Source organism: Vidua chalybeata, chromosome 17 (assembly GCF_026979565.1).
Source record: "Vidua chalybeata isolate OUT-0048 chromosome 17, bVidCha1 merged haplotype, whole genome shotgun sequence".
Lineage (NCBI taxonomy): Eukaryota > Metazoa > Chordata > Aves > Passeriformes > Viduidae > Vidua > Vidua chalybeata.
Window position 1 is genome coordinate 6,634,509 of NC_071546.1, and position 25,747 is coordinate 6,660,255.

The following is a 25,747-nucleotide window of genomic DNA, read 5'->3' on the forward strand; positions in this document are numbered from 1 at the left end:
CTTAGATGACATTTCAAGCCCAGAGATCTAACACCAGACAGTAGCAAAAGTATCAAGAAATGAACACAGCTCTCTAAATTACTATGCTTCCCAATTCTACAGGACTATCTCGATGAGACATCATGCTGGAATCACAATACTACAAAATTAGTTTGCTTTTAATATTTTAAAATACAACAAGGCTCCTACTGATGTGGAGGATCATGTGTAAGGGTTTTAAGGATCAGCCCCACCCCCCCCACTAAAATTTTTCATTTAATAAATCTTGCAAGGGCAGAAAAAAAATGATGCCAAAATTGCTAATAGTCAAGCCCTACCTATAAAGCAGAATCTTCTCTATAAACATTTTCTATATATGCAATGTTAAGTCCCTTTTTTTTAGAGCATTTGCTCATCCTTGCCTACTGAAAACTATCAGAGTAGATGCTATGGAGGATTTCAAAACTGCTCCGTTAACCGTAGATTCAGGTGAAGTGTTGTATCAGTGTGATGGAACATTGTGGTACCCTAATGGCAGTCTGTGGTGAGAAAGTAAGTTGGTTTGAATGCAGGTCTTGAGCTTGGCCTCTGAACCCCCAGGCAAGAAGGGCTTGGAAGTGCTGCAGTCAGTATTGCTTATCAGAAGGCAACTTGTATCGAAAGATCCCGACCAGAAGCTACACTGATGGGTCCTGGAGAGAGAGAGAGAAAGAGGTCCAGTCCCCCTTGGCTGGAAGGATCAGTCAAGCCAACACAAGTTTTTTTTTGGGAATAAATGAAGGGGAAAGGGTGTTCCCAAAGGACAGAATGAGGTTCTTTTACAAGATGAAGAACAAAAACCACAACTCCCTATCACTCCCCAAAATGCACTCTTTGAAATTATACAAATGGTTATAAATTCCTGGCTTATCCAGGGAAGCCTTTAGGGGTAGGTTTCAGAGAAATCTTACACATTATTTTTGTTTGAAGTGATGATACTCACTGTAACACTCTCTTTGCTTTTATCAGCTGAACCTTCCTTTTCCTTAGGAGTGCTGGCTGTTTCTGTGGGTGTAGACTGCACGCTTGAACTGGGCTGGGAGGATTTATTTAGTGTTTCTGTGCTAATTTCAGTATCTGCTTCTTGCTGTGTCGCAGTAGCTAAAATCAAGGAAAAAAGAGAATGAGGCCACTACTCAAGAGAGCCAGTCCACAGTCCTTGCTCAGAGTCACATCTGCACATGAAGAACTGAGTCACTGTGGATCCAACCACTCAAACCCCCCGCCAGCTGTGTAAGAGGCACCATTACCTGACTGTGTGCAAGATTTCATATGCTCAGGCCAGTGAGCTTGTTGGCAGGGGTAGTCACAGTAGCTGGTATTCCAACAGCAATAAAAGATGGCCTCTTTCTTGCAGTTGGCACACCATTGCTTCTTCTTGGTCTCATCCACTGCTTGTTGCTTTTCCAGTTCCAGCTGCTTCTTCACCTCAGCAATCAAACGATCTCGTTCCTGTTCCAGGCTCTGACGCATTTCAGCCATTGTCAGCTCTACTCAAAATCCAGAGAAAGATGGGTTTGCATTTTGCACTCCCCAACAGCAAGGAGCAAAACAGTAATATTCATAAGCTTAAAGATAACATGAAATTAAAACTAGCAGTCAAGGTAGTCCCTGAGTTTGGGCATCTGTTTCATACCTACTCAACAAATGCAAGTCTTCCATCTTCTTTTCTTATTCTGGCACCATGATTTTTAACCATTACCTTCCATTTGTTTAACACTTTAGTTCTAGATGCCCCACAAAGGACCAGAATACAGCATAAGCACAAAAAGGACATATGCAGTTGCTGCTAACATGCTTTGTCTTTGCAAGCCCAAACTTTATTCTGCTTCAAATTCAGAAAATACAGAGGATTCCATCTCTTCTCTCATCTCATTTGTTAGTGTTAGTTCCAAGAGGGACAATGTGATGAAGGTAACACATACTAAAAGCATTTCCATTTTCCATGTAGGACAATACCTGACACTGTTTTGGACTGTCATTTTCATACCTAGATTATGTTTCATTTCTGAAAGTTCCTGTTGATGTAACCATTGAAGCTTTTCTATCTCAATCCTCAAACGCCGAATCTAAATATTAAAAATTTAATAGTTAGTAATAACAAACAGGGCATGATGTGTAATACATAATTATTGTATAAAAACCATGCCCAAAGCAATGAGCCATTGTTCATGTCAGGGCTCCTTCATATTAACATGAAGACAAGACCAGAGTAAACCCCAAACCAAAGTGTGAAGTAGTCTAAATATCCGTTTGCTAGATTTGCTCACCATAAAGAGCACAGGATTCTTTGAAGACAAAAAAACTTCTGTTAAACTTACATTAACTTCTGTTAAACTTGATTCCTCTGAAACTGTCACATCTCAAATTTCTGACTGGAATCAAGAACCTAATCCTCAGTGCTGTTTGCATTTATTAGCATGACATTTCATTTCTTTTATTTTAAATAGATGAGGCTTAGAAAAGCGAGATTATCAATTCATTGTGGATCAGGAATACAAATATTTTTGCTCAAAACTTTGACTTCCTTATTTTGGTTAAAGCAAGTAAACAAATCATCACACTTTGAGCTTTATTTGTTCCCATTCATACTTCGTTTGCACTGCTTAATCTGCTTTTTCCCAGGTTAAAAAAACTCCTTAGATTCTAAGTCCTACCCTTACAGAACATTAAAAGCAATATATAGAATTTCATTAAAAATGCAAAGTGTTCGAAGTATTTTAAAAAAGTATTAAAAACTATGGTTGTAATAAGCTACTGCACTACACAGTTTTAAAAAAAATATTTTCAAAAAACCAACTTCATTTCTGATTTTAATAAAGGTGGCAAATTCTTGACAGAAGATTGAAGGACCTGGGCTTGATGGCTTAATGCTTGTCTTACAGAGCCCACCTGGTATTTTTTCAGTGTTTTTTTCCACCACTCTAATCATAACTAATTCCTCTGCTGTTTCAGAAGTAATCTCTTGACAATCTCCATATATAATACTTTGTAGATAAAGTTATGTGGCACATTCATATGTATATATAAACACTAATTTACATTTTTCAGACTTAAAATAGAAGTTGTTTTTTAAATCTTACACTAACCTCAGCTATTGTACTTCCAGTAGTATTTTTTGAAAGATCATTATATATTTCAGTCATTGTTCCTTTGATGGCATCCATCATCTGAAAGACAAAAAGAAAAAAAACTTATTTTATATATATTTTTTTAATAGAATTCCACTTTGGTTTTCTTTCAATCCCTCTACTGGGAACCTATATTGCTACCCTTCTCTCTCTCTAAATATATGACATTTACCTGGTTCTATTTATTTAGAAGGTAGAGCATAACAATTTCAACCAGGATTCTGATTTTTAAGTGTCCTGAACAGGTGAATTGCTTGACCTTCTACTTTTCTAAGAAATTGCTATTGATATAATTTATAAACAAAAATTATATAACTATGAACTTGGGGAAGAAACTCAATGCAAGAATATATAGTATTCATTGATTTTTTTTAATCTAAGTATCTAAGAGAGTATGGAAAGCTCACATCCCTTCCCTCACTGTCACTATGATGAGACCAGTACAACAGCACTTCTCTTGAACAACTTAGCATCTGTTTCATGCCTGAACACACATTTATGACAAGTTCCCACCTGATGAAACTACAGGGTGTTTTAAAAGAAAGGTACAACTTCATTAAAACCTTCCTCCAGAACTTACTTTGCTGGTATATTTAGCAATATCTGCAGCCACATCAGCTGAAGCTGTTGCAATTGGCAAGTCTGTGTTGAGTGAAGAAGAAAGTGTGCTTGCAGATCCAGAGCTGGTAACCATGGAAATAGGCTGAGTGCTTGTGACCAAGGTTATAGTGGATGTGGAAGTGCTCTGGGTGATCTCTTTTTGCTGCACAGCTAAGAAAAGAGAACATTGAGGGGATTAATCACACAAGGATCTATGATAACAACAGGCAAATTTCTACCTTCAATATCTAACTAAACTGTGTGCAAGTAACCATTTCAGATTTGTATTATTTATACAATGGTGCCATCTAACGATTAATTAAACATTACTCAGCCACTGAACTTGTACATAATTGTAAGGCTTAGAGGTAATGAAGTAAATATAACTTTAAAACTTATCATCATTTTAGACTGGCCAGAGCAGAAGTCTCCCTCAGTTCTAATGACTTACCTGTTGGAGTATTTTTTTAAAGACTAAAACTTTTCAAGCTATTTTTACTGATTTGTATTATAAAAGATGTCTTCATTGCCAATTTCCTCAGTAGTGGAATTGCTGCAATAAACAATTTATTCATCTTTATGTACTATATTTCTGTTTATGCCAATTCAGTATATAAGAAGTCTATGGATTTTACAGTTCTCACATGATAAATATTATAGTCTGGAAATCTAAGATGGAACATTGCCATGATGTGCTTAATAGTAAACAATATTGAGAAAACAAACTCGTGGGCTGAACACAAAGTTCAGCCCATACAATTAAGGTATATATTAAAGCATGATTCTATTAAAAGTTTTGCATTTAACTTTTCCAATTTTCACATTTATTTTTCCTCATTGCATATTTCTGTATCAATTTGTGCAGTCTACAAGCAGAAGGATACCACTTCCTCAACACAGCTTAAATGACAGAAACAAAAGCAGTTTGGGACCAGAGAAATGAGCCTCTAAATATCTGTATGTGAACCATCACCCAAACCTCTCTCCTCTACAAGATCACCTGCGTGCCAGTGGTGTCAGCAGAGTGGAGAATGTCTCCTCATCAGGCACAGCAGTAAACATTTCAGTTTATTAACTTGAAATGACAAGAGGAGCTGATTTACATAAAGTTGCTGTTAAGTGAACAGAAGCAACAGCAGCACAGGCTTGTGTTACCCTGTGCCAGCTATTGGTGAAGGCTCCAGCAAAGGGATGGTGAGAAAACAGTTGTGAAAACATTCTGAAATGCCAGGGGTGTTTGCTCAGTAAACTAGCATCAAAGTCTTGTTAAACAACAGGGATTTCAAAGACAAATCCTGGAGCCTGGGTAATTTCATTGTTGTCAAATTATACTCTGAAAAACCCTTCAGATCTGCTGCTTGTCAGATAAAACTGGAAACAATTTGTAGATACTGAGGTGACATTGGTAAACATGTAAATGATTTTAGCACATGATCCAGAAAATTATTCAGTTCACCCTTCCAAATCTTTTATGGCTATGAAAAGCAAAAATATTTATACAGACACACAATTTTTTTGTCATTAAAATAAGACAACATGACTCTAAATACACACCAGAAAGAGCAAGTATAGTGAGTAACTTTTTTACTAAAGACACTTATCAGAGTAGCACACTTTGAGATTTTGTTTATACAGAAGAACTCCTGGCTGGGCACCCTTGGAGCACAGGGATCACTACTGGGGAATTCTGGCACCACAGGCACATTTGAGTTAGAAAAGTGGGTACCTTTAACTGCTTGTCTTGTCTGATATCTCGTCCCCTGAGAGGACTGAGGCTGCTGTGACTGAGACTGCTGGCTCTGCTGCTGCTGCCTCTGTACCTTCTGCATGTGCCACTTCTGAGAAGAAGTCTGGAATTTATTTGAAGAATTCCACACCACCCTCTGCACAGCAGGGGCGGTTTCCTTGGGCAGCAGAGGCCTCTGCTTTTTCACAGGGCTCCCTGTGGCAGCAGAGGGAGCACTGACAGTAGAGGCAGCACTGGTGGTGGCTGTCACACCAGCTGGGGGGGTCTGCGATGCGGAGCGGGTGAGCACTGGAGTTTCTGGTAGAGGCTGGGTGCTTGCACTGGAGGAAGGAGGAGTTTTACCTACAACTGAACAAACGTAAAATGTTATGCCAGCTTTTCACCAACACATCTGATTCTTAATATTCCATCTAGTTTTTGGAACAGCTATATATACCTTCCAGTCTGCTTTGAATTGTTTTCCTCAAAAGTAATCAATATTCTACAAGTAAAGTAATTTCAGTCTAGTTGAAGGTGGTGGCAATTCAGATGCATCAGTAACTAAGCAAAACAAGAAATACAAAACCAAGAAAAACCAGCCTGACCTCATTCAAAAGATACGTGAGAGGTTAGCACTTGTTAGGGTGTTTTCTGCCTTACCATTTTCACCTGTCATCCCAATTTCCTTCAGGAGAAAAATTCTCAAGGATTAATATCTGAGCAGTAACTGAAGAAACTATAAACTTTCTAAACAACAGTGAACTGACACTGACAATCAAATGCAGATGACACCACATTGGGCAAGAGTGCTGATCTGCTCAAGGGCAGGAAGGCTCTGCAAAGATTTTGATAGATTGAATCAACAGCCTGGGACAACTTAATCAGGTTCAATAAGGCCAAGTGCTGGGTCCTGCCCAGCAAAAATTATGGATATTCATGGTTCCAACTCTGCTGAAAGGAAACAGTAAAACTAATTTTGTTTAAACCAGAAACTACAATGGGCACTGAAAACTTTTCTCATAGTCACAAAGGATGAACAATCACTCCTAAAAATTGTTTTAATACAGATATTTTTATCCTAATGCAAAAATAAAGGTGGCAATTCTACCTTTGGTAACCGCCCTATAGAACAGAGGGGAAACAAAAGGAAATAATTTCATCCTACCATCTTGTTTAGGAGAAGATTCTTTAGATTCTTTCTTGTTTTTCCTTCCTTCACGAGCACAATGATCATCTCCCAGATCGATGACAAGTTCACTCTCAGAATCAGAGTCCAGTCCTAGATGCACAGTTGGAGAGTCTGTTTCATCTTTACCTTTCAGCTTTTCTTTTGCAGGATGCTGTAAACTCTTTCCCTTTTCAGAAAATTCTTTTTCAGTGTCTGAAACAGCCTTTTCCTTGACCGGTTCTTCTGTTTTCTCCAATTCTGGACTTGTGCTTTTCAGTTCCTCCTTGTCTTCATTCTGTGCTGGAGGCTTAGGTTTTTTTTTCAAGCTCAATGATTCTTTGTCACTTCTTGCACCTTCCTTGTCCTCACCATCCTCTTGATCATTCTTTGATTTCTGATCCTCATCACTATATTCACTGTCACTGGTATCAGATTTTTCAGAATCTTCAGAGTCACTGTGTTCTACTGCAGTATAAACAGCTTCAGATATTTCATTTATTCCTAATTGTGGGAAGGAAAGTACATTCCATGCTGACATCAGACTGACTGACATTACCAAGAAAATACTCTATATACTGGAACAAAGTGTACACATTACCTTAACTGTCAGTGCTTAAACTACAAAGCTTAATGCCCTATCCCAGCACCATAATGTATAAGAATGAACTTCTACATACTCCAATTAATATTTTTATTTCTTTCAATGGTCCTCCTTTCACTGCTTTTTCCTACTACCTGCAAGGTCTTTTGTTAACTCAGGACCCAATGCTGGCAAATACAAAAATGAATTATTTTTATCCACAAGAAGCCACTTTAAAAATCAGGAACACTATTCACCTGATTATAGTTAGTTACTTACATTCATTCTACTTTGTGCAACTGACAGAATTTAGGCAAAATTCTCCAATTTTTCACCATACAAAGCAGGTAAGACTATAATCCTCTCATATTATCTACATCAGAATGGTACAAAAACAGGTTAAAAGATGAAACAAAAATTTCAAGCATCAGATCTCATTGTGTTTTAAAGCAAACTAGTTCAGTGCATTCTACTCGCCTCAAAGTGTTTGAATATTCTCTACTCTTGTTCTAAAGCAAAATATTTATGGTTTTACTATCCAAAAACTTATTTGGCCTCCAATGCAAGTGTATCCTTCTGATGTTCTTGAGGGACACTCACCCAGTTGTGCTTTACAGCTCTCGATGGTCTTGTCAAGGTTGAGCTGGAACCGGCTGCGGATCTGGCGCTTGGGAGAGATGAGCTGCACAGGGGTGCTCTGCTGCTGCACTGACTCGCTCAGCTCCTTCAGATCCATCTCGGCCTTGCTACGATCTGCAAAAACAAACACAAACTGAGAAAGAAGATTTTACACAAAGAACCGAGATGGCTATCCAGATAAAACACGCTTCACCAAAGAGCAATGCAGACAATCTGAAACATACGTCACTTTTTTTTGTAACTGTGGGCTAAATAGTAACTCTAAAATCACTTTACTACAAAAATGGATTCTTCCTCTCTTCACACACAAAACATATGCATCAATTATGGGGACATTTTCTCCATCAATGTGAATTTATCAAGAAATCCCCATTCAGGTTTGTAAAGCTGTCTGACAGCACCTCAACCAAACTACTGCTGTTATTTACTACTAGGAGTACTACCATCACAGAGAAAATTAAATAGAAATAATATCTTCATAATAGTATAAGACACAAAGTCTTTATAGTCATCATTTAAAATCCAAAACTTAGGTCATGAGAATACATATAAAAATGTGGATTATTTAGTAAAATAAATTAGTAAATTGATAAAATAAATTAGTAAATTCAAGACAGAATAACACATTTCTCAATATATGTCAGCAAAATCTTGAATTTTCATCTACGCATAGAGAATTTTCACACACATCTGTGTGCAAAGAATACACACTACACAAATGTCTGCAAAGAATACACACTACAGTGCTATGGGTAAAATTATCTTAGCAATTAAGTTTCACATGTTTGCTTCAATTTTCCCATTGCAGAGGCTGTATTTGCATAGCACAGTCCTATCCTTTACCCTTTGCTAGGAGTGCTGACATTCCATCAGTGCTCAGGGCACTAAACCAGCTGCAGTTAGTTGGGGAAAGAGAAAGCACCCATGAAGAAGGGGTAAAAAAAGGAAGAGAAGGATGTTTGATCAATTCAGTTCCTTTATCTGGCTTGTGGTAGGATCAGAAGAACCAATGCCATAAGCTGAGAAAAACCAGAGGCCACGGAGAAGGCAAGAGGTAACACTGGCACAATGTGCATTTGTGCTTTATTTTCAAGTTTCATTCAGAGCAGTTAAATATGACACAGTGTTGCCTTATTTTACTATACATACATACATATATATATATATATATATATATATATATATATATATTTACAAAATATTTTCTGTTGAGGTACAACTTAGAGAAAAGTGAAATAAATACAAAGGCCTGAACAATGACTCCTCTGACCAGACATTCTCTATAAGTTTAAATTTCGTATCAAGGTACATTCTGTTGTTTCCTGCCTCTGTTATCCAAGGGCAGGTCCTATACTATCGGACACACTTTTTTTTTTCCCCCCAAAATCCCTGTATGTCTTGCTCATTCACACCTCCATTTTTCAAATTAGCAAGTCTGCCAGTAGCAACAGATGGTTAATTTCTGTTATTTTCCCTTCCTTTTTGCTGAATTGCAGACCACAAAATCCTGCTAGCACTCTTCTGAAGATATAATGTGTCTTTGTTTTCTGGACTCTCACTTTTGTTTTTGCAGAGAAACTCTGTTCACATCACATATAACAATGAAACACAATGAGTTATACTGGAAAAATTCTAACATCCACAGAAGAACACGTCTGGCACAGCTGACACTATTAAATGAAGAAGGGTTATTCACTTTCACCACCAAAAAGTATATTTAATAAAGGAAATTCCCCTAAACCTGAAAAAAACCCCAGATATTCTACTTGAGAGCATACAAGCACTTCTTTTATGGCATTACTTGTGGACCATAACATCAGATTTTCCAATCTATGCTATTTATTCAAAGTGTTCCAGCTGATGTCTCCCATCTGTGGCTCAAACAACTGCAGCACTATGTATTTCTTAATGTTTTTCCAAATGCATTGTCGCCTCAGATGAGGTGACAAACAGCTGCAGTGCAGCAAAAGAAGTTAATTCTACAATTATGTCCACACATATGACCCACTGAAAAATAGACTTGTGAGCTTGTATCCAGAATATCCATAAGGCACTGAAGACATGAATTCATTATTTGAATTTAAGCCTTCCTGAAATACCTAACACCAAAGGGGCAAAATCCTGGTTCTCTGTGGAATAGCACATGGAGGTAAAAAGCAACCAGAACTGAATCAGAACATTCACAGGAACAAAGCATGACTGAGAAAACTGATTTACATGTTTGGCTTGCAGGACTATTTTACCAACTTAGTACTTACCTACTCCATCTTTCAAAATTCCACAATCCCAAAATTTACTTCTAGGGAGTTCAAGACTTCAAGAATTCTGCTAATTCCTTTCATCCATCTATCTCCCTAGAGAGGGATGGTCAGTGAGGAGGTGATGTGAAGGCAGCAAGAGAGAAGCCCTAGTAAATCCTAAATCCTAAAGATCACAAGAAAACCTTGCCAGCAGTTCACTTGAGAGAGACTGAGTGGTGAAGAGCAGCAATGTTCATGTAATTACAACCTTCAGAAACTTACCTACTGTTTAGACACATTCATTTTTACAGTTCAGCTAAGAAAAAAATTATCCTTTAACTACTTCCTTTCATCAACAAGAAACATTAACGGAAACTTTCTTTTACAAGATAAAAAACCCAGTAAATCTGATAAAACAATAATTACATGTGTGCCTCATTTAAAGACCTTTGCTCATTTAAAACCACATACAAGCACATTTGTTCATATTATGCTGCACTGACACCACCATAATTTGTTCAGCTGTAAGAATATTAAGTTTTCAAATATCAAAACTAACCAAGGTTAAGATTCAGAATGCTTCCTGGCGTGGAAGTTCTTTCTTGCTTAGCAGAAATTGGCGTTGATGCTTGAGGAGAGAAAGGTTTGGGGCTGCCTGACAAGCTCCCTGCTTGACCTGTTCTTGTTGGTGCTGGAGAAGCTGAAAAAGTACAAAATTAATAGAGACAGATTTAAAACCAGAACACCTACTCATGACCATTCTAAATGTTTTTGTATTTATTTCCACTCTCCATTCACTTTAACAGTTACAACTATTTCCTGCTATTTAAACTGAATGGGTTTAGTCATTTTACAAGATTATTCATTCCTTCTCAAGGTGACAGAAAAAACTGTTCTTTCTTATTTGTGATACTGAAAGTTAAATGCATCTCTTTTTTTAAAATTTCTTCATAAACCAAGTCATAATACAGCCTGTCATTAAAAAGTACATGAAATAAAACTAGTCCCATTTCCCAAGTCCTGTACCTCCTTTTTTTTTTTACCTGTATTTTTCTCAATGAAATCCATGGATTCTTCACTGGCACTAAAATGACTGGAAGTTGCTTTTTTCTCTGCATCCTGTTCAACATCAGAGCCAGTGTGAACTGATGAGTTTGTACTCATCGGTGACCGTGGCATATCTGTCAGTGAAATCCTGCGACCTGTGCTACTGCTCAGCATGGACTTGCTCATCAGAATCTTGGGTGACGCTGTCATATCAAAATTCAGCTTGATTTTCTCTTGTTTGTCTGTCTTTGCAGTTCCAGCAGCTGGGTTTGCAGGGTCTAACAACATTTGGTATTGATTGTTGGGAGTATATGGTGTCCGGAAAGGTGCATAATTAAATACTCCAAATTTTCTACGAATGTTATCAACATAAACCTCCATTTCTTGCATTGCACTATTGAAGATGCTTTTAGTCTTTTTCACAGAAAAAGGAATTTCTTTAGACATGAGGTAGCAATTATTTATTGGAACCCAGGCCCTAGATATAAAACAGAAAAATAAGATATAATATAACTACATTTCATACCATGAATGGACATTGCCAGCTTTTATGCACATACTAATTTATTTTTCCCTAATCACAAAGATATGGATAGCTCAGATAATTTTAAAGAACCATCATTATATTCTTTTAATATTTCAGTGCTTAGTTTTGGTAAGTAAGCAAATTGCATGCCTTGGATTATCCCTGGCTTATTTTACTTTTCCTAGTAGCAACAAACCATGACTTAACACTGGTCAAATGACAAAATATTCCTAATTGGAACAGTCTATGTAACTGCAAGATAACCATTGCTAAACAGTCTATCTGTCATAGCACAAAAATGGGAAAAAACAGGTAAGGAAATGAGTACTTCACAAGCACCCTCTTAGAAACATTTTGCACCCCATGCCAGGTTGGCCAAATTCCTCAGTGCCAGGAAAAGGTCCATCAGCAAGTACTGGACAGATATTATTTATCATTAAATGAAACAGACCCTGAAACTGCCTCCCAAGACCCTAATATAGCAGGAACTTTGACGTAATTATTCCATGGCCCTGTATAGTTGAATTTTTTACATCACATGTTATTATAGATTTGTATTTCTAATTCATGACAAATCAACTTGTATTCATCATGGCTGTGTCCATCAAACCAGAGGATTCACAAGTACAGAGAACTCCCTTCAGAGCAGAACTGGCATTTTCAACACAGGTTATATTTCTGTATTTTTTAAACCTACAGATGTGTACATATTCCCATAATGTTTAGTCAACATAAATGACTTGACTGGTCTCTTCCACCTCTAAGAACTGCAGTTCTCCCCAGCACGACACCAGACACAGGGATTAAGCCGCGTACTCACCAGATTACGTCGGTATCTTACAATCATGTAAGGAACTAAAACTGTGTTTGCTACAGTATTACACAGTTTTTGTTAGGGTCAAGGTTCTAAAGACAGGATCCAAAAACTTGCAAGCACACAAAATTACAACACGAATTTTTCAAGTACAGCCAAAGACATCCATTTGTTCAACTCCCACCTGTCATGTTGGCCAAAGAAACGGGCATCAACTTGCCCATCTTTATCCCTCAGTGCTTTAGCAGGCCAGAATGGAAAGCCTTTGAGTTTAGCCCAGACCAAAGGGTGGGGATTGCTCTAGAGGAAGAGGCAAAATACACAGTTAGAAAATGTAAGCAGTACTACCTTCAAATCTGATAATAAAGATGATTTTTTAAAAATTGTATGTATTACTTAGATTCAATAAAGATCCAACGTGCACAAGGCACTTGCCAAATACAAGATTTCATTTTACTATAAACAAAATAAATCCCGAGAGGACAAAATGATAAAACTATGTTTTAAAAACTTGCTAAACATAAAACCTCACACATCTTGATTAAAATGTTTGTAATTGCATTTCTTTATTCATTTATTTTTTATTAGTCCCCTCCAAACATATAGCATAACTTAAGTTAGGCTAGAGCCAATCTTTGAAATGCTGTAATTTTCACTTAGGCTTGTGTCTTGGCAGATCATAAGACACTAAAAAGTCCTTGACTTAGGGTAAGCACTACTTAGCAACAAGCAAAACATCAGTGTGTCATCAACATTATTCTCATACTGAATCAAAAACACAGCATTGTTCCAGCTGCTAAGAAGAAAAGGAACCCTTATCCCAGCTGAAACCAGGACAGTTCAAGAAAGAACTTGATGGATTACACACTTCTACTTGAGAATCTGAAGGTGTCTTCCCACATTCGGTTCAGTATTAAACAGGAAACAGAAAACCTATCAACAGATCACGAAAGAAAAAGCAAGTCTAAAATGATGCACATCTGCAGAAAGAGGCATTCACATTTCAGAAATTCTGCGAGCACTGAAGGTACCACACAGGAGCACTGCTGGCACAAGGCAGTTACCTTATATTTGAGGACAGAGAACTTTTGAACTGGTTGCTGACAGTCCTTACAATTATTTCCAACTGGAGCAATCCTTTTGTGAAAACCTGTAATCTTACAGCTAAGTAATTTGAGACAGTCTGACTCCACAAGGATGGTATGCCAGCACAAGCTGCTTGGTGAACTACAGCAGCTTTCCTTGACTCAGTAACCACCACGGGTTTAAAACAAAGAGGGGATAACAGTCAAATGAGAACTGCTAGTTTAATGTAGTAGCTAGACTACTATGATTCTTAACTTACACAAGGCTCACAAAACCAATTCTCGCGTTTTTGGCAAGCAGCTAAATAACATTCCGGACATACTTCAATTTCATTCATCTGGAAAGAAAAAGCAAAATAATTGAAGAGATTAAACAGAGTCCAAAGTGTCATCATTTGCATTTATTCAGAAGAAAATCATATTGTTAGAGTAAAAGAATCACAAAAAGTATATCTATGTATCAGAAGATGTTGGGTCTCTTTTTCCAGCTCCAAATATTCATTAACAGGACAGGTGCCTTTGAGCAGAATCCATATATCCACTTTCTCCTCTTCCTTCTCCTCCCCACAAGTCTTAATTATAAATAGTGAATATCCTAGGGGAAGAGACATTAGCAACGCTTTTGCCAAATGCCATTCTGTAGGCCATGGACATGCATACCTAAATGTAAGGAAACCTACAAAAGCTATAAATCTGCAATACACATCTTGGAAAATACGTATTAAGTCACTCACAAATACAAGACATGGAACACTAAACACACAGAACAATTAATTGAATTGGGGCTCTCATACCTCATGCTCACAGATTTTGATGATGACTTTTGCTGTTTGTGTCAATTTGTGATTTCCTGAGGAAACAATAAAATGCTTTAACCAAGAAAATTATTGTAGCAGAACTATGATAAAATCAACAGTTTTCACATATAAAAAGTCATCCATAAAAACAAAATAGAAGATCTAAAAAAACTATGTAAAAACATATGCATTAACTACATGCTTGCAAAAGCAGAACATCAGCACTCTCTTCTCAATGTAACATTTAATAATCTTTAAATGCTCCTTTTTGTAGCCTGTTGCAGCCTTCCCACCACTGACATTCTTTTAATGAGGGATTTGCTGTATGATTTTCTCAATTATGTCTCAATTAAGCGCTGTATGATGCAAATCATTACAGCAGTTCGGGGGTTGGAAATAAATGATGCGGATTGGATCAGGTCATTTAAGGTCCAAATCATTCAATGATCCTATGAACCCAAACCATTCTATGATTCTACCTTATTTGAAATGTCTTCTCCAAGATGGAATGAGTAAGTGGCAACACAGGTTGTATCTGGCCCTACAGTTTTATTTATGCCACTTGTTAAAAAAAAATGTTGTTTTTAGGCACTACAGTCATTAACACTAACAATTTCAGTGTACAAGTCTATAAATTGCTCTATGACTTTAACTATGTCAAGGTTTCATATCTGAGGCTGTAAGTACACATTAATACCTACCCCCATTGTAAATAATGCAGTTGTGCAAAATCCATTTGGCATCAGCCAAAAATGCTTCAGTGCAACCGTACATTTTCTTTTTAACATTCTGTAAAGAAGAAATTAAGAATATACCAGGAAACAGAAATCAGTAAAAAGTGACATTCTTCCTGAATGTTGTGTCCTATCAGTCATACAATAAATAAAACTGACCCCTGGAGGTGTTCAAGGCCAGGCTGGACAGAGCTCTGAGCAACCTGGTCCTGTGGAAGGTGTCCTTGTTCACAGCAGGGAGCTGGGATGAGATGAGCTTTAAAGGCTCTTCCAACCCAAACCAGTCTGTGATTCTATGATATTTATTTACTGCAGACTTATGATTCTAAATACTTAAGAATCTCTCAAATTCAAGGTGCCTTTTGACTGCCCTGAAAATGTATGAACTGTCTAAATTAAATCTAAATAGTGAATTCTTTAGATCAACATCTCAAACATTTCCAAAAAAACATGTTTCCTAACACAGTTAGGAACACAATGTTTCTGCAGAAAAGTCTTTGGTTTCTTCTACTGATGTATTATCATTCCACAGCAGTTTTAATTTTTACAAGACCCAAAAAAATACTGGTCACATTACATTAGACAGTATGTTTGATATCACAGTCTACCTAGTGGGTAAGGCAATTTGATTAAATAAAATCAGTCCTGTGGTTTTTTTATACCATAAAGACATCAACCTCCTCTGTAAGAACACAGAGAATGAAAACTTGTCTCTTCACCACATCCTGACAGAACAAAGCTCTGCAATGCTTCACTCTTCATTAAGCAATGGAGAATTTCTTCATTATATGTACTTTCAAATTACTATTGAACTGAGAATGAAAGTTCCATTATCCTGACTGTTTCTTTGTTCTTCTACACCTCAGGTGCAGTGGAGATTACAGTTTTTGTTGAATGATCAGTAAAATCAGTCAGGAATGATGCCTGGATATACATTAAATGGTCCCTAATTAATGAACCAGTGATCCATAATGATCAAAGGAAACATAATGCAACATAATGATCAAATGTAAATGCTGCTTTAAGAAGTCTCTCCTGGAGATCATTCATGGAATCAGATGAATTTAATAGAAGGAAGTCAGCAGTGTAGGCTTGTCTTTTTCACACTATTTATTCCTGAACATTTCTTACTGGCTCAGACAAAACAGAGAAGTTCAGTTAACATATGATTGGTTTTAAGCTGTAAATGAACTGACTTTCATAATAACCAAGAAACCATCCCACCATCAAAATAATTTCAAAAACTTCTCTCTCCCTGCCATCAAACATTTTAGAAATGTTACAGATAGCAATCAAACTCAAGGACCTTCCTCAGCTAGCTTCATACAAACCTTCTCTAATGTACAAAGGTCCATTGGATGAAAGATATATTCTGCATAATCTGGGTGTTGATCCAGTGAAACTGGCTTTTGAAATGGCTCTGTCTGTTAGGGGAGAAAATAACCACACTGGTTACTAATACTGAACAGGTTCATCAATTACACAACACTCACTCATTTTCTGTGTTATCAGACAAAATTCTTCAAAGGTAATTATAAAACGTTGTGAGGTAATAAATTAATAGAAGTACAACAGGAACTAAAGGGTCTCATTTAACTGATTTTTCATACGCTGGACATGATGAATTGCAAAAATCACAAAAACTGGGGGATTTGTAAAAGGCACTGTTGTGATTTATAACACACAATGGAACAGGTTTTAGACACACTGAAGGAATTTCCTCAGCATTTTAGGAGTATGTGATACAACCAACTTCTGTGGTAAGAACACTTGCTAATAATAGATATAAGCTACATTTCCAACACATACAACCAATAATGCAGTGTCAGTGCCTAGGGCTGTCCATATAAATATACTGGGAAGAGATCATGTCTCCACATTCCCCTTTTGTGTCTGATACAGCATTGTCCACTTTCAGAGAGTGAGAAACCACCACCCTCCACTGGAAAAGCACATTGTACTTTCATAACACCTACTGAAAATACATCCAGAAGTTACATCACAAAACTACATTTTAAATGCACTCCAAAACAGTCTGTACAACCTAAACTAATCTGTCTGTGCTAGACAGGTGGCAGATAGAACAGAAGCTGCCACAGACAATCTGATAAACTAAACATTCATCATCCACTAAAGCAAGTAAACCCCAGATTCTGACAAACACATGATCCAAGTATTTAAAGAAGAAAACAACAAAATGTCCTTACCCCTGGTTGTTTCATTTTCTGTAGTGCAAACTTCAGTAGATATGATAGCTGTTCGATGGTGAGCATTGTCATTGCTTTACTCTGTGTTTCTATGCATTCTGCAACTGTGATTTTCTAAAAGTTCAGATTAAAAAAACACTTTGTCAGCAAACATTTCTAGATAAATCATTCTCCACTGAAACAGTCTAGCAGTCAAATGAAATACAATAGCTGTTCTATAAGAAAAAAAAACATTTCTGAAAATGAAATGTAAGTATTTCAGATGCCTGTTTTACCTGGGTTTTCACCTGTGTATGATGTCAAAAAAGAAGAAAAAAGGAAAAGAGAGGAAAATTATCTAGCATCTTCAATATCACACAAAGTGAATATGTGAATACATAAAATTCCCAAATACAATGTGGGTTCAGAGCAATGCGAGAGAGTGAGGTCACCTGGGCTCTAATAAAATAAGTGATCAGAGAAAAACATGCCATAAACCAATTTGCTTTCATTACAGATATTTGGATGCTAAGTATTCTCTCCCCAGAAATCACTGGAGAGGAATGATTAAATTCTTCCACAGTAACAAGTGTTTATTTATGTTTATTTATTTATTTATGTCCCATTTGTTTATGTGGACCCTATAGTGCATTTTTTCTGCCCTGTTGAAAAGCTGATCAGCCCACAAGAAGAAGCACAAATCAAACTAGTGAAAACTTCAGAATGATTCCAGAATTACTCGTGCCTGATGAAGACATCACTCTTTGAAATGGTGCTTCTCTAGAGCTGGAGACACAAAGGAATTTGGAGACTCGTGGTAAGAAGGCAAACACAAGGCAGGTAACACACAGAGAAAAGGTGGTGAAGCAAAGCCATGGATGCCTCCTCTTCTGCACAAGTTTTTCTGGTACTGTGACCAAGAGGCAATAGGAATAAACCAGAAACATTTCAGAACACAGAAAAAACTGCTTAAATCTCAAAACCAAGAAAGAAATCCACTCCTTATATCAAACTAACCTCACATTCTGGGCAAAACCAATCCCCCTCTGGTTCGGCTGTCAGTTTCAGACACTTAGCATGATAAACCCGAGGACAGAGTTCACAGCAGAGGACTTGGCCTTCCCGATGACAAACCCAGCAATAGAAATCATTCCGTCCATCCTGTGGTACAACATCAACAGGGTCTGTGGTGAGTGGCTGCTTCATATAGTAAAACGGACCATGTCTTAGTTCTGACTGAAATGTAGGCAAGAAAAACAGGTTTGGTTTCAAAACAAATTTGCATTTTTTCACATCATAATATTCATTAATATATAAGCACACAGCAATTTACAGAGTTTGATTAACATTTATGCAAGCACAGTATCTTAGTCATTGCACAAAATCATTCATAAAGAAGTTTACTGCTTATTCAGATGCTGAATGACAATTTGCACTCACGACCAGAAATAAATTTTTTGTGGCAAGTGAGGGCATTGAGTGCAAGACATGCAATCCAACAAGAGCCAGCAGACACTTTCAGCTTCAAGAAAGAAGTATTGCTATAGAAGCTATTAGGCCCTCTAAATTCAGAATTTCACGGGGCCGTGCAAGCTAAATATTGAGATATTTAGTGGTGGCTAAACCTGGGACAACTGAAGAGGTTAGTCCTGAAACAAGGAGTTGAACACCATGCAAATCTGTGCCAGTTTGCAGCAGTTTACAGCTTTGTACCACGAAGCAAGCCAATGCTGATTTTGATTAATAAGGCAAACTGTAGAGAAGATGACAAAGGAGCAAATTCACATCCTGAGCAGCCACCTCCACTACAGGAGAGATTTCATTCACCACCTAAATGCATATCACAATTTGAGACTCACATCTCTACCAGTTTTCCTGCACTAGAAAACAGTATTAACTCTGTAACCTGCAGGAACTGGCCTTTCCCTTGAGCCTGACAGCTCAAAGATGACACAGCTGATGCCAAAACACAAGATGTGAAGAGCCTGGGATGGCTTAAATGGGTCCAGAGATACGAAAAGTTTGTTATATCATCTCTGAAGAGATAAGAGATAAGAGATGCTAACACAGAAAACTACTTTCTATTTATTAATGACAAGGGAACTCAAATTCTCTGTTTGATATTCATTATAGGGGTGGGTGGCTGAGGAGGGAAACAGCCTTGAGACTTTAGACAGCTCATTTAATGTGACTTTTTTGTTTGATGTAAACCACTTGCTTGTGACTTCACGTGTAATTATCCAAACACTTGTAGTCTGAAGAACCATTCTGTTTTATTCTCGGGTAATTTTGCAAGCATCCTACACCATTTACAAATCTGCAACTTCTGAGACTCTTGAGCTGTCACACACCCATGTGATTCACAGAACAGGGCAACCAAACATATGTTCTGTAACTCTGAGGCATCCTGAACAAAATCAGGCACACAGGGCATAAATACTGTCCCCAAAGAGCACCAGCATGCCACTTTGAACCATGGTATTTCTGTACCTAAAGTTACAAAGGAGGAGGTCTAATTATTTGCAGGAATAAGGGATCTTCAAGGTAGAAGCGACAACCCACCTGAAGATATTGTATCTCAAAAAAACCCAGATTATATAACACTATACAATAACTTAGGCAAAGAAAGGATGTTATCCATAAACACTCTGCCACCTAAAATTTCACATGACTTTGTGCCAGTTTTGGTGGTTTTCATTTTCTATTCTACAGATGATAAAGCCCAGAGACACTTTGTTCCCACCACAGAAATGGGCAAAGTGTTACTTCTGTACTTTCTACATACACACATTTAATGACATAACATGACAAGAATTTCAGAAGGATGGTTCTATGAGATCTTGTGGAATAAGTGGGACAACATAAGGGTTTCAGTCCATTTCAAACTAATTACTACAACAAGCATTCAAATAAAGAAACCAGAGTGAGGAAGGGAAGATTGTAATTTCCAGTGCAGAAACATGTGTTGTTTGCACTACAGCTGTGAGTCCATCTCAGTCTTGTATACATGGAAAGGCAGCTGTGGAACACTCCCTCCACTGCAGATAAAGGAAATTACCAGAGGAATTTAATATATATTCTGACTTTGAAGTGGATATAAGTAGTATATCCACACTAACAGCATAAGATTCAAAGATTCTGCTTTAAGACAAACATAAAATCTGTGAAACCTCCACAGAAATGATAACATCCAAACTGAAGAGAAGTCAATTTTTGTTGGCAAATGAGATGAATTTGGTTTCTGTTCAAGGATGCTTTTATCATTTAGACACCTATCATCTTATTTTGCCTAAGCCAAGTTTAAGAAACAAAACAAAAAAGGGTTTAGAGACTCAACAGAGACCCAAAGAACAAAACTAAAAGATTGAAAATGAATGATTCAACTGCATCAAGGGACATTTTCACTTGTTCTAGTCAGAGTATTATGTTTGAAGAGTTAAAATTTTAACAGTTATTAAAGTTCAAGCTCAACTAGGTGGTAGCTTGTTTTAAAGGCTTTATTGAAGTTATTAAGACCTGTAGAATGACAAAGAAAACTGAAGAAAACAAACAACAGTACTGTAGTGCTGTTTTGGAGAGAAAAAGATCACTGTTTATTTTCAGTTTAAATTAATATTGAAACTAGTAGTAAAACAAGCTGACAACTTTAATTACATTATAACTGCCCATTTAAATGTCAGAAGTTCCTGATTTTTCACCTTAATTACATTCTACAATTCCTTAATTCTTTGCTTGATTTTCAGCACTTTTAAATACTTGATGGCACCATTCTGAAGATCTGTGACTGCACCCACAACATGTAATACAAAGCTTCGTGCAACTATAATCTTTGTAATGGTATCTTGAAATGTTCAAGTACTATAAAGCACTTTGTAATGTAGAATATTCAAGTTAGAGGTTTCCAGGGAAGTTATCATACCTCAAAACAGATTTATCAGTCAATCAGAACCACAGCTATCAGCTACATCATACTCAAAGTCACCCTGAGAGCAAAACTAGAACCTGCATGCTCAGCTCACATCTGCTCAGCAGTAAAAGAATCTTTAAAAACAACTCCTGCTACCACAGAGAGCAGAGTTTGAACCTATTTAGACATGACAATCTTCAAGCATGCCCACTTCAAATTCGACATGCAAGACAACATCAAAAGAAAAGCAACTTGTAAAAGCTAAACAGAACTAAACAGATGGTATTTTCTTGCTAACTTGTAACAAACACAGCAAAATAAGCAAGTCTGATAGGTTTTCTTCATTAGATACACAACTTTATTCTATCCTGTACATTTCAGGTCTGAGATACCTGGAAAACAGAAAAGTATTTACCAAGGGGAATTTATCAAGTTCAACAACTGCAACTGCGTTTTCACATACATTTTTAAATGCAGGAAGAAAAAGCAGAAGTTAATACCCAAGGACTCAATTCCACTGTTTGCAAAATTATCTCTGCACTGCACAGTTACAAGCTCAGACTTCAGAGGGGCAATATCTGCCCAGAAAATGTCCAAGATGTAAAGGAATAAACCCAGGCTGCAGTGAAGCTTGGCAAATGCCAAACTGACCCCAGTGCACCTCCACATGATACAGTTACACCTCCTGATTATCCTGAAATAAAATACAATTTATACTGAGTTTTGAGGCCTGATTTATTCACAGCTTTTGTTCCAGGACAACTGCAGTGAGTAGGAATTTCATTTTCTTTCTTCACCAGTGCAACTGTACCAGGATAATGTGGACGCTCCTATGGCAGGAGAAAGTGCTTTGAACACTCAGAACTTAAGCCTGTGTTTATATGACACTGGCAAAAAACCCCATGACACAAAAATGAACTTTGAAAAATACACAGGCATGTCATTAGTACATCGGGTGTGAAGTAATTTTGGTAAGGCTGAAGACTGCTTTCATGTAATCTACTCCAAGATGATACAGATGCTTTACAACATCTGCTATTCAATACAACTCATACAATTCTTTCACGTGCATCATACAATGAATAAGAAATTGTCAAAAGTCTTGTGGAGTCAAGTTCAAAGAAGGACAACAAATGCTATCAATTCTGCATTCAGAAGACAGTAAAAATAAGGTTACAAGCATAAAGACTGAAAAGTCAGTGTGACCCTTTGATTTAACTAGTTTGGTAGGAGTGTACATTGCCTGGAAACTTTTAAGAAAGGGGAGGAAATATACAGAGTACCAAGGTGGAGCTGACTAACAGGCAATAGGAAAGGACTGCAAGCAGATGAGGAACTTCACTGACATTATGAGACCCTTCTTAATCTAGGTTATCACACTACTGAACATTTCCTGCTAATGGTTTTAATAAAAAAAAGCTATTGTTGGTTTTGTTATTATTCATTGTTGTAATTATTCATAATAATTATGTTCTACATTGCATTTATTGGTTATACATGAAATCACTAAGCAGGACACAAGTGGTCTTTTTCAACAGATGTAAAGCAATAATCAAAATTTTGATACCAACTCCTACCCCCACTGCATTCAAAAATTCCTTAAGAGTACAAACATGGAGCATCCTTGAAGAAGACTGAGCTCCTGATCAGCATCTCTATATCCTCTACTGTTTCATATTCTGGCATAATAAAACCATGACTTCTCTTACCTGCTCTTTATTATTACTGTTCAATAGACCAGGCTTCTTTTTCTTTTTTATAGGACTTGTTGATGCATCTTGAGGTGAGTGGCCATTGGAGGAATGTGGAGGGCTGGGAAATTTCCGTTTTTGTGCTGTGCGTTCAGCAGAGCCAGGATCTGTAACAGATACAAACAACGTGGTTAAAGTCTGCAAATTGATGCAAAATGTTCCAACAATGCTATGGTTTGTCATTCACGCTCTTTAAAGATTTTTATTTCATCTTTTTAAAATAAGAGCATTTGCTACTTCATTCTCTCAGAACAAAATTTCAGTAATCCCTAGTGAATACTAAATGCTCAGCTCAATTAGAAAGAACTGACATATTTCAATAGAAACAAGTACACAATCAGCTGTAAAAGACAGTCACAGAACAGTGATATGATTCTGACAAAATACAAGTGAAATGTCATCAGAGTTGGGTCCACAAGTTTAATTTTTCCTTAAGTTTTTAATGCATGTAGCAAAACAAAATTATACACAGAACCACAGGGATCAGAATTCAACAATATCACAAGAGAAAGAACTGAACCATCCCCCTAATATTTAACTGCACAGAAAAAATTAAAAACTTGCAGTGGTTTTGGCCACTTTCTACACAAATCTACGGAAAATATAGTGCTATATGATGAATTCTGATTGATCAAAAGCTTGGTTAACATGTGTCAATATTTAGGGAAACTATAAATAAATATGAAAAATACATGAAAATATAGGTGGAGGTACATATAATTGAAAGAGAAAACAAATGTAGGAGTGTTTGCCCATCCTGTGTTTTACTACCCTAGAATACCTACACCAGGCTAACAACATCCGGAATTTCAACAATTCTAGAACTGTCTGCCACTAATTCTGTAGGCACAGCAACTTCAGCAGACATATTAGTGTCAGCTCTCAGAGAAACTCTTCTGTTGACATAAGCTATATAATGCTGGCAAAATGTAGTACTCTGGTTTAAATAAACAAAGACCTGTAATGTTTTGAGCTTTGACACTAAAACCTGTGACTTTTTTTCCTTCCCACACACCCTTACCCTTTTACACATACTGGCAGCATTTAGCACCAGTTATCTGCTGACATGCCTTGGCTGAAATCAATCAATACAATGTGTCTGTATTGTTACTTGCTGTATTTGGATTCAAGCAAATCTGCCTCCTGCTCCATTTAGCCCAAAATTTAGATTGGTTTGACAATACAAAGAGCTGCTATGTCACCTATATGTGTGAAAAATACAGTGTCTGTTTCCTCCCCTCCTTAAGTAATTACAACAATAAAAAATGCCAACACAGTACAAGTGTGCTGACAGCAAACTCGGAGGGTTTGTCAGTTTAGCTGATTATGCACAGAAGGTGGCAGAAGAACTCCTTGGGCTGGGATATGCTTCATATATCCCAAGAGAGCTGTGCTAATCCAGCTATCCTGGAAGAAACTGCAGCATCAGTGTCAGCTAAACCAAAGCTCACAAGTAAATCAAAATGATCAAACCTAAAACCAGACAAGCTCTGAATGCTGGTTTTTTTCATGAAAGTAGAATGGAGCTTATTCAGCATGGGAGCTGTTTGCATTCAGAGTGATCCACAAAAAACAGCATCATACCATGCCTTTTCTCATCTTTCCACCACCACATTAAAGTCTTTGTTTCTTTATTATTATTTGCAAACAATATCCTCAAAGGGGTCTCTAAACCCAAGTTTTTCACCAGCAAATAAAAGCCATCCCTGTAACTCCCTAAAGAGATTTGGGCTTTTATTTCCAGATTGTACCTACACAGGCACACCGTAAACCAGGAGGGGAAATGGACAGTAGAGTTTTCTGCTCTTTGCCTTTATTTCTTACTTCCAGACACAAACTGGAGCACACTGGTTTCCTTTCAGCTCTTCAGCCTCAGATTGTGAGGTTTACAAAGAAGCTGTGACACTGCACATTGTGTCTCATCTCTAAGTATGAAAATCACCAGTAAAGTTCCTGCCCCCATCAGGTGATCCATTTCACTTTTAAGTGTTGTTTCTTTCCTAAACAAACTGATTCAGGGTCAGGAAAATGTTAAACTGTTATTAGCTAAAGCAGAACTGAATGACTATTCAGTCACAGCCAAATCCAAGCTACAGAATTCAGCAGAAAAGGTGCTGATTCAATACTAATCTTATGAAATGGTCACACAAACATGTATGTTTGGTTAAGTAATTTCAAAAACTACTTAAAGTGATGTAATTTTCCTCCTTGGTTCAAGAAGCCTGAGTGTACTGGGGATTTTCAAATCAACTAGTGGTGACTCATAGACAAGGTACAAAAACTGACCTGAAATACACTTCCTTTTTTTTTTTTTTTTTTCAGCTGGCAAGTTATTCAAATGCACGAACATTTTCTTGAGGCAATGTAACTGGAAAAATTAAGGAATAGACAGGAAAACAGCAATGCACAGGCATATTTTTTCAGATTTAGTTGTGCTAGTGGAATAGGCCAGTGTTTTTAACTACCACAGTATGTTGCCAATTTACCAAACTCTGAGGCACCTGATAATACGAACAATCTTTTAATTCAGTTCAAGTAAAGAAAGAATGGTAGCATCTTCTTAAATTGTTTGAGCTATAGTTTTCAATTCTAATTATGATAAAAAATTGCATTTTGTGTGCATTTCTTTCGGTGGGAATACCCTGTTTAGCACAAACTGCTGCTTCTCCCTCCCTGGCTCTCCCAGCTGTGTGAACAGAGTTCCTGTAGCTGAGTTGTGAGCCAGGTCAAGAAACTGATCCCTGTTAAAACAACCTGGAAGGAGGAAAGTTAAGTTTTAATTTTGAATCATTTCCCTA

The 25,747-nt window shown here is 37.2% G+C and overlaps 1 protein-coding gene across 9 annotated transcripts in view; it reads right to left on the minus strand.

The window, feature by feature from the left end:
* Positions 1-25,747, minus strand: part of ZMYND8 (zinc finger MYND-type containing 8) — a 49,615-nt gene that overhangs the window by 4,994 nt on the left and 18,874 nt on the right. For 5 of the 9 annotated variants that reach the window (XM_053958966.1, XM_053958971.1, XM_053958968.1 and 2 more), the window contains exons 3-20: positions 22,908-23,056; positions 18,309-18,527; positions 17,313-17,426; positions 16,437-16,529; positions 15,073-15,160; positions 14,369-14,424; positions 13,835-13,912; positions 12,674-12,789; positions 11,146-11,627; positions 10,662-10,802; positions 7,824-7,976; positions 6,641-7,144; positions 5,476-5,844; positions 3,730-3,920; positions 3,108-3,188; positions 2,009-2,087; positions 1,269-1,508; positions 962-1,119 (exon numbers count right to left, since the gene is read on the minus strand). In XM_053958966.1, the coding sequence (XP_053814941.1) occupies positions 962-1,119; positions 1,269-1,508; positions 2,009-2,087; positions 3,108-3,188; positions 3,730-3,920; positions 5,476-5,844; positions 6,641-7,144; positions 7,824-7,976; positions 10,662-10,802; positions 11,146-11,627; positions 12,674-12,789; positions 13,835-13,912; positions 14,369-14,424; positions 15,073-15,160; positions 16,437-16,529; positions 17,313-17,426; positions 18,309-18,527; positions 22,908-23,056 (3,311 nt within the window). Of the gene's footprint in view, positions 1-140; positions 672-961; positions 1,120-1,268; positions 1,509-2,008; positions 2,088-3,107; positions 3,189-3,729; positions 3,921-5,475; positions 5,845-6,640; positions 7,145-7,823; positions 7,977-10,661; positions 10,803-11,145; positions 11,628-12,673; positions 12,790-13,834; positions 13,913-14,368; positions 14,425-15,072; positions 15,161-16,436; positions 16,530-17,312; positions 17,427-18,308; positions 18,528-22,907; positions 23,057-25,747 lie in introns of those variants that run through there. The other 4 variants (XR_008433933.1, XR_008433932.1, XM_053958970.1 and 1 more) reach the window with 4 other exon arrangements.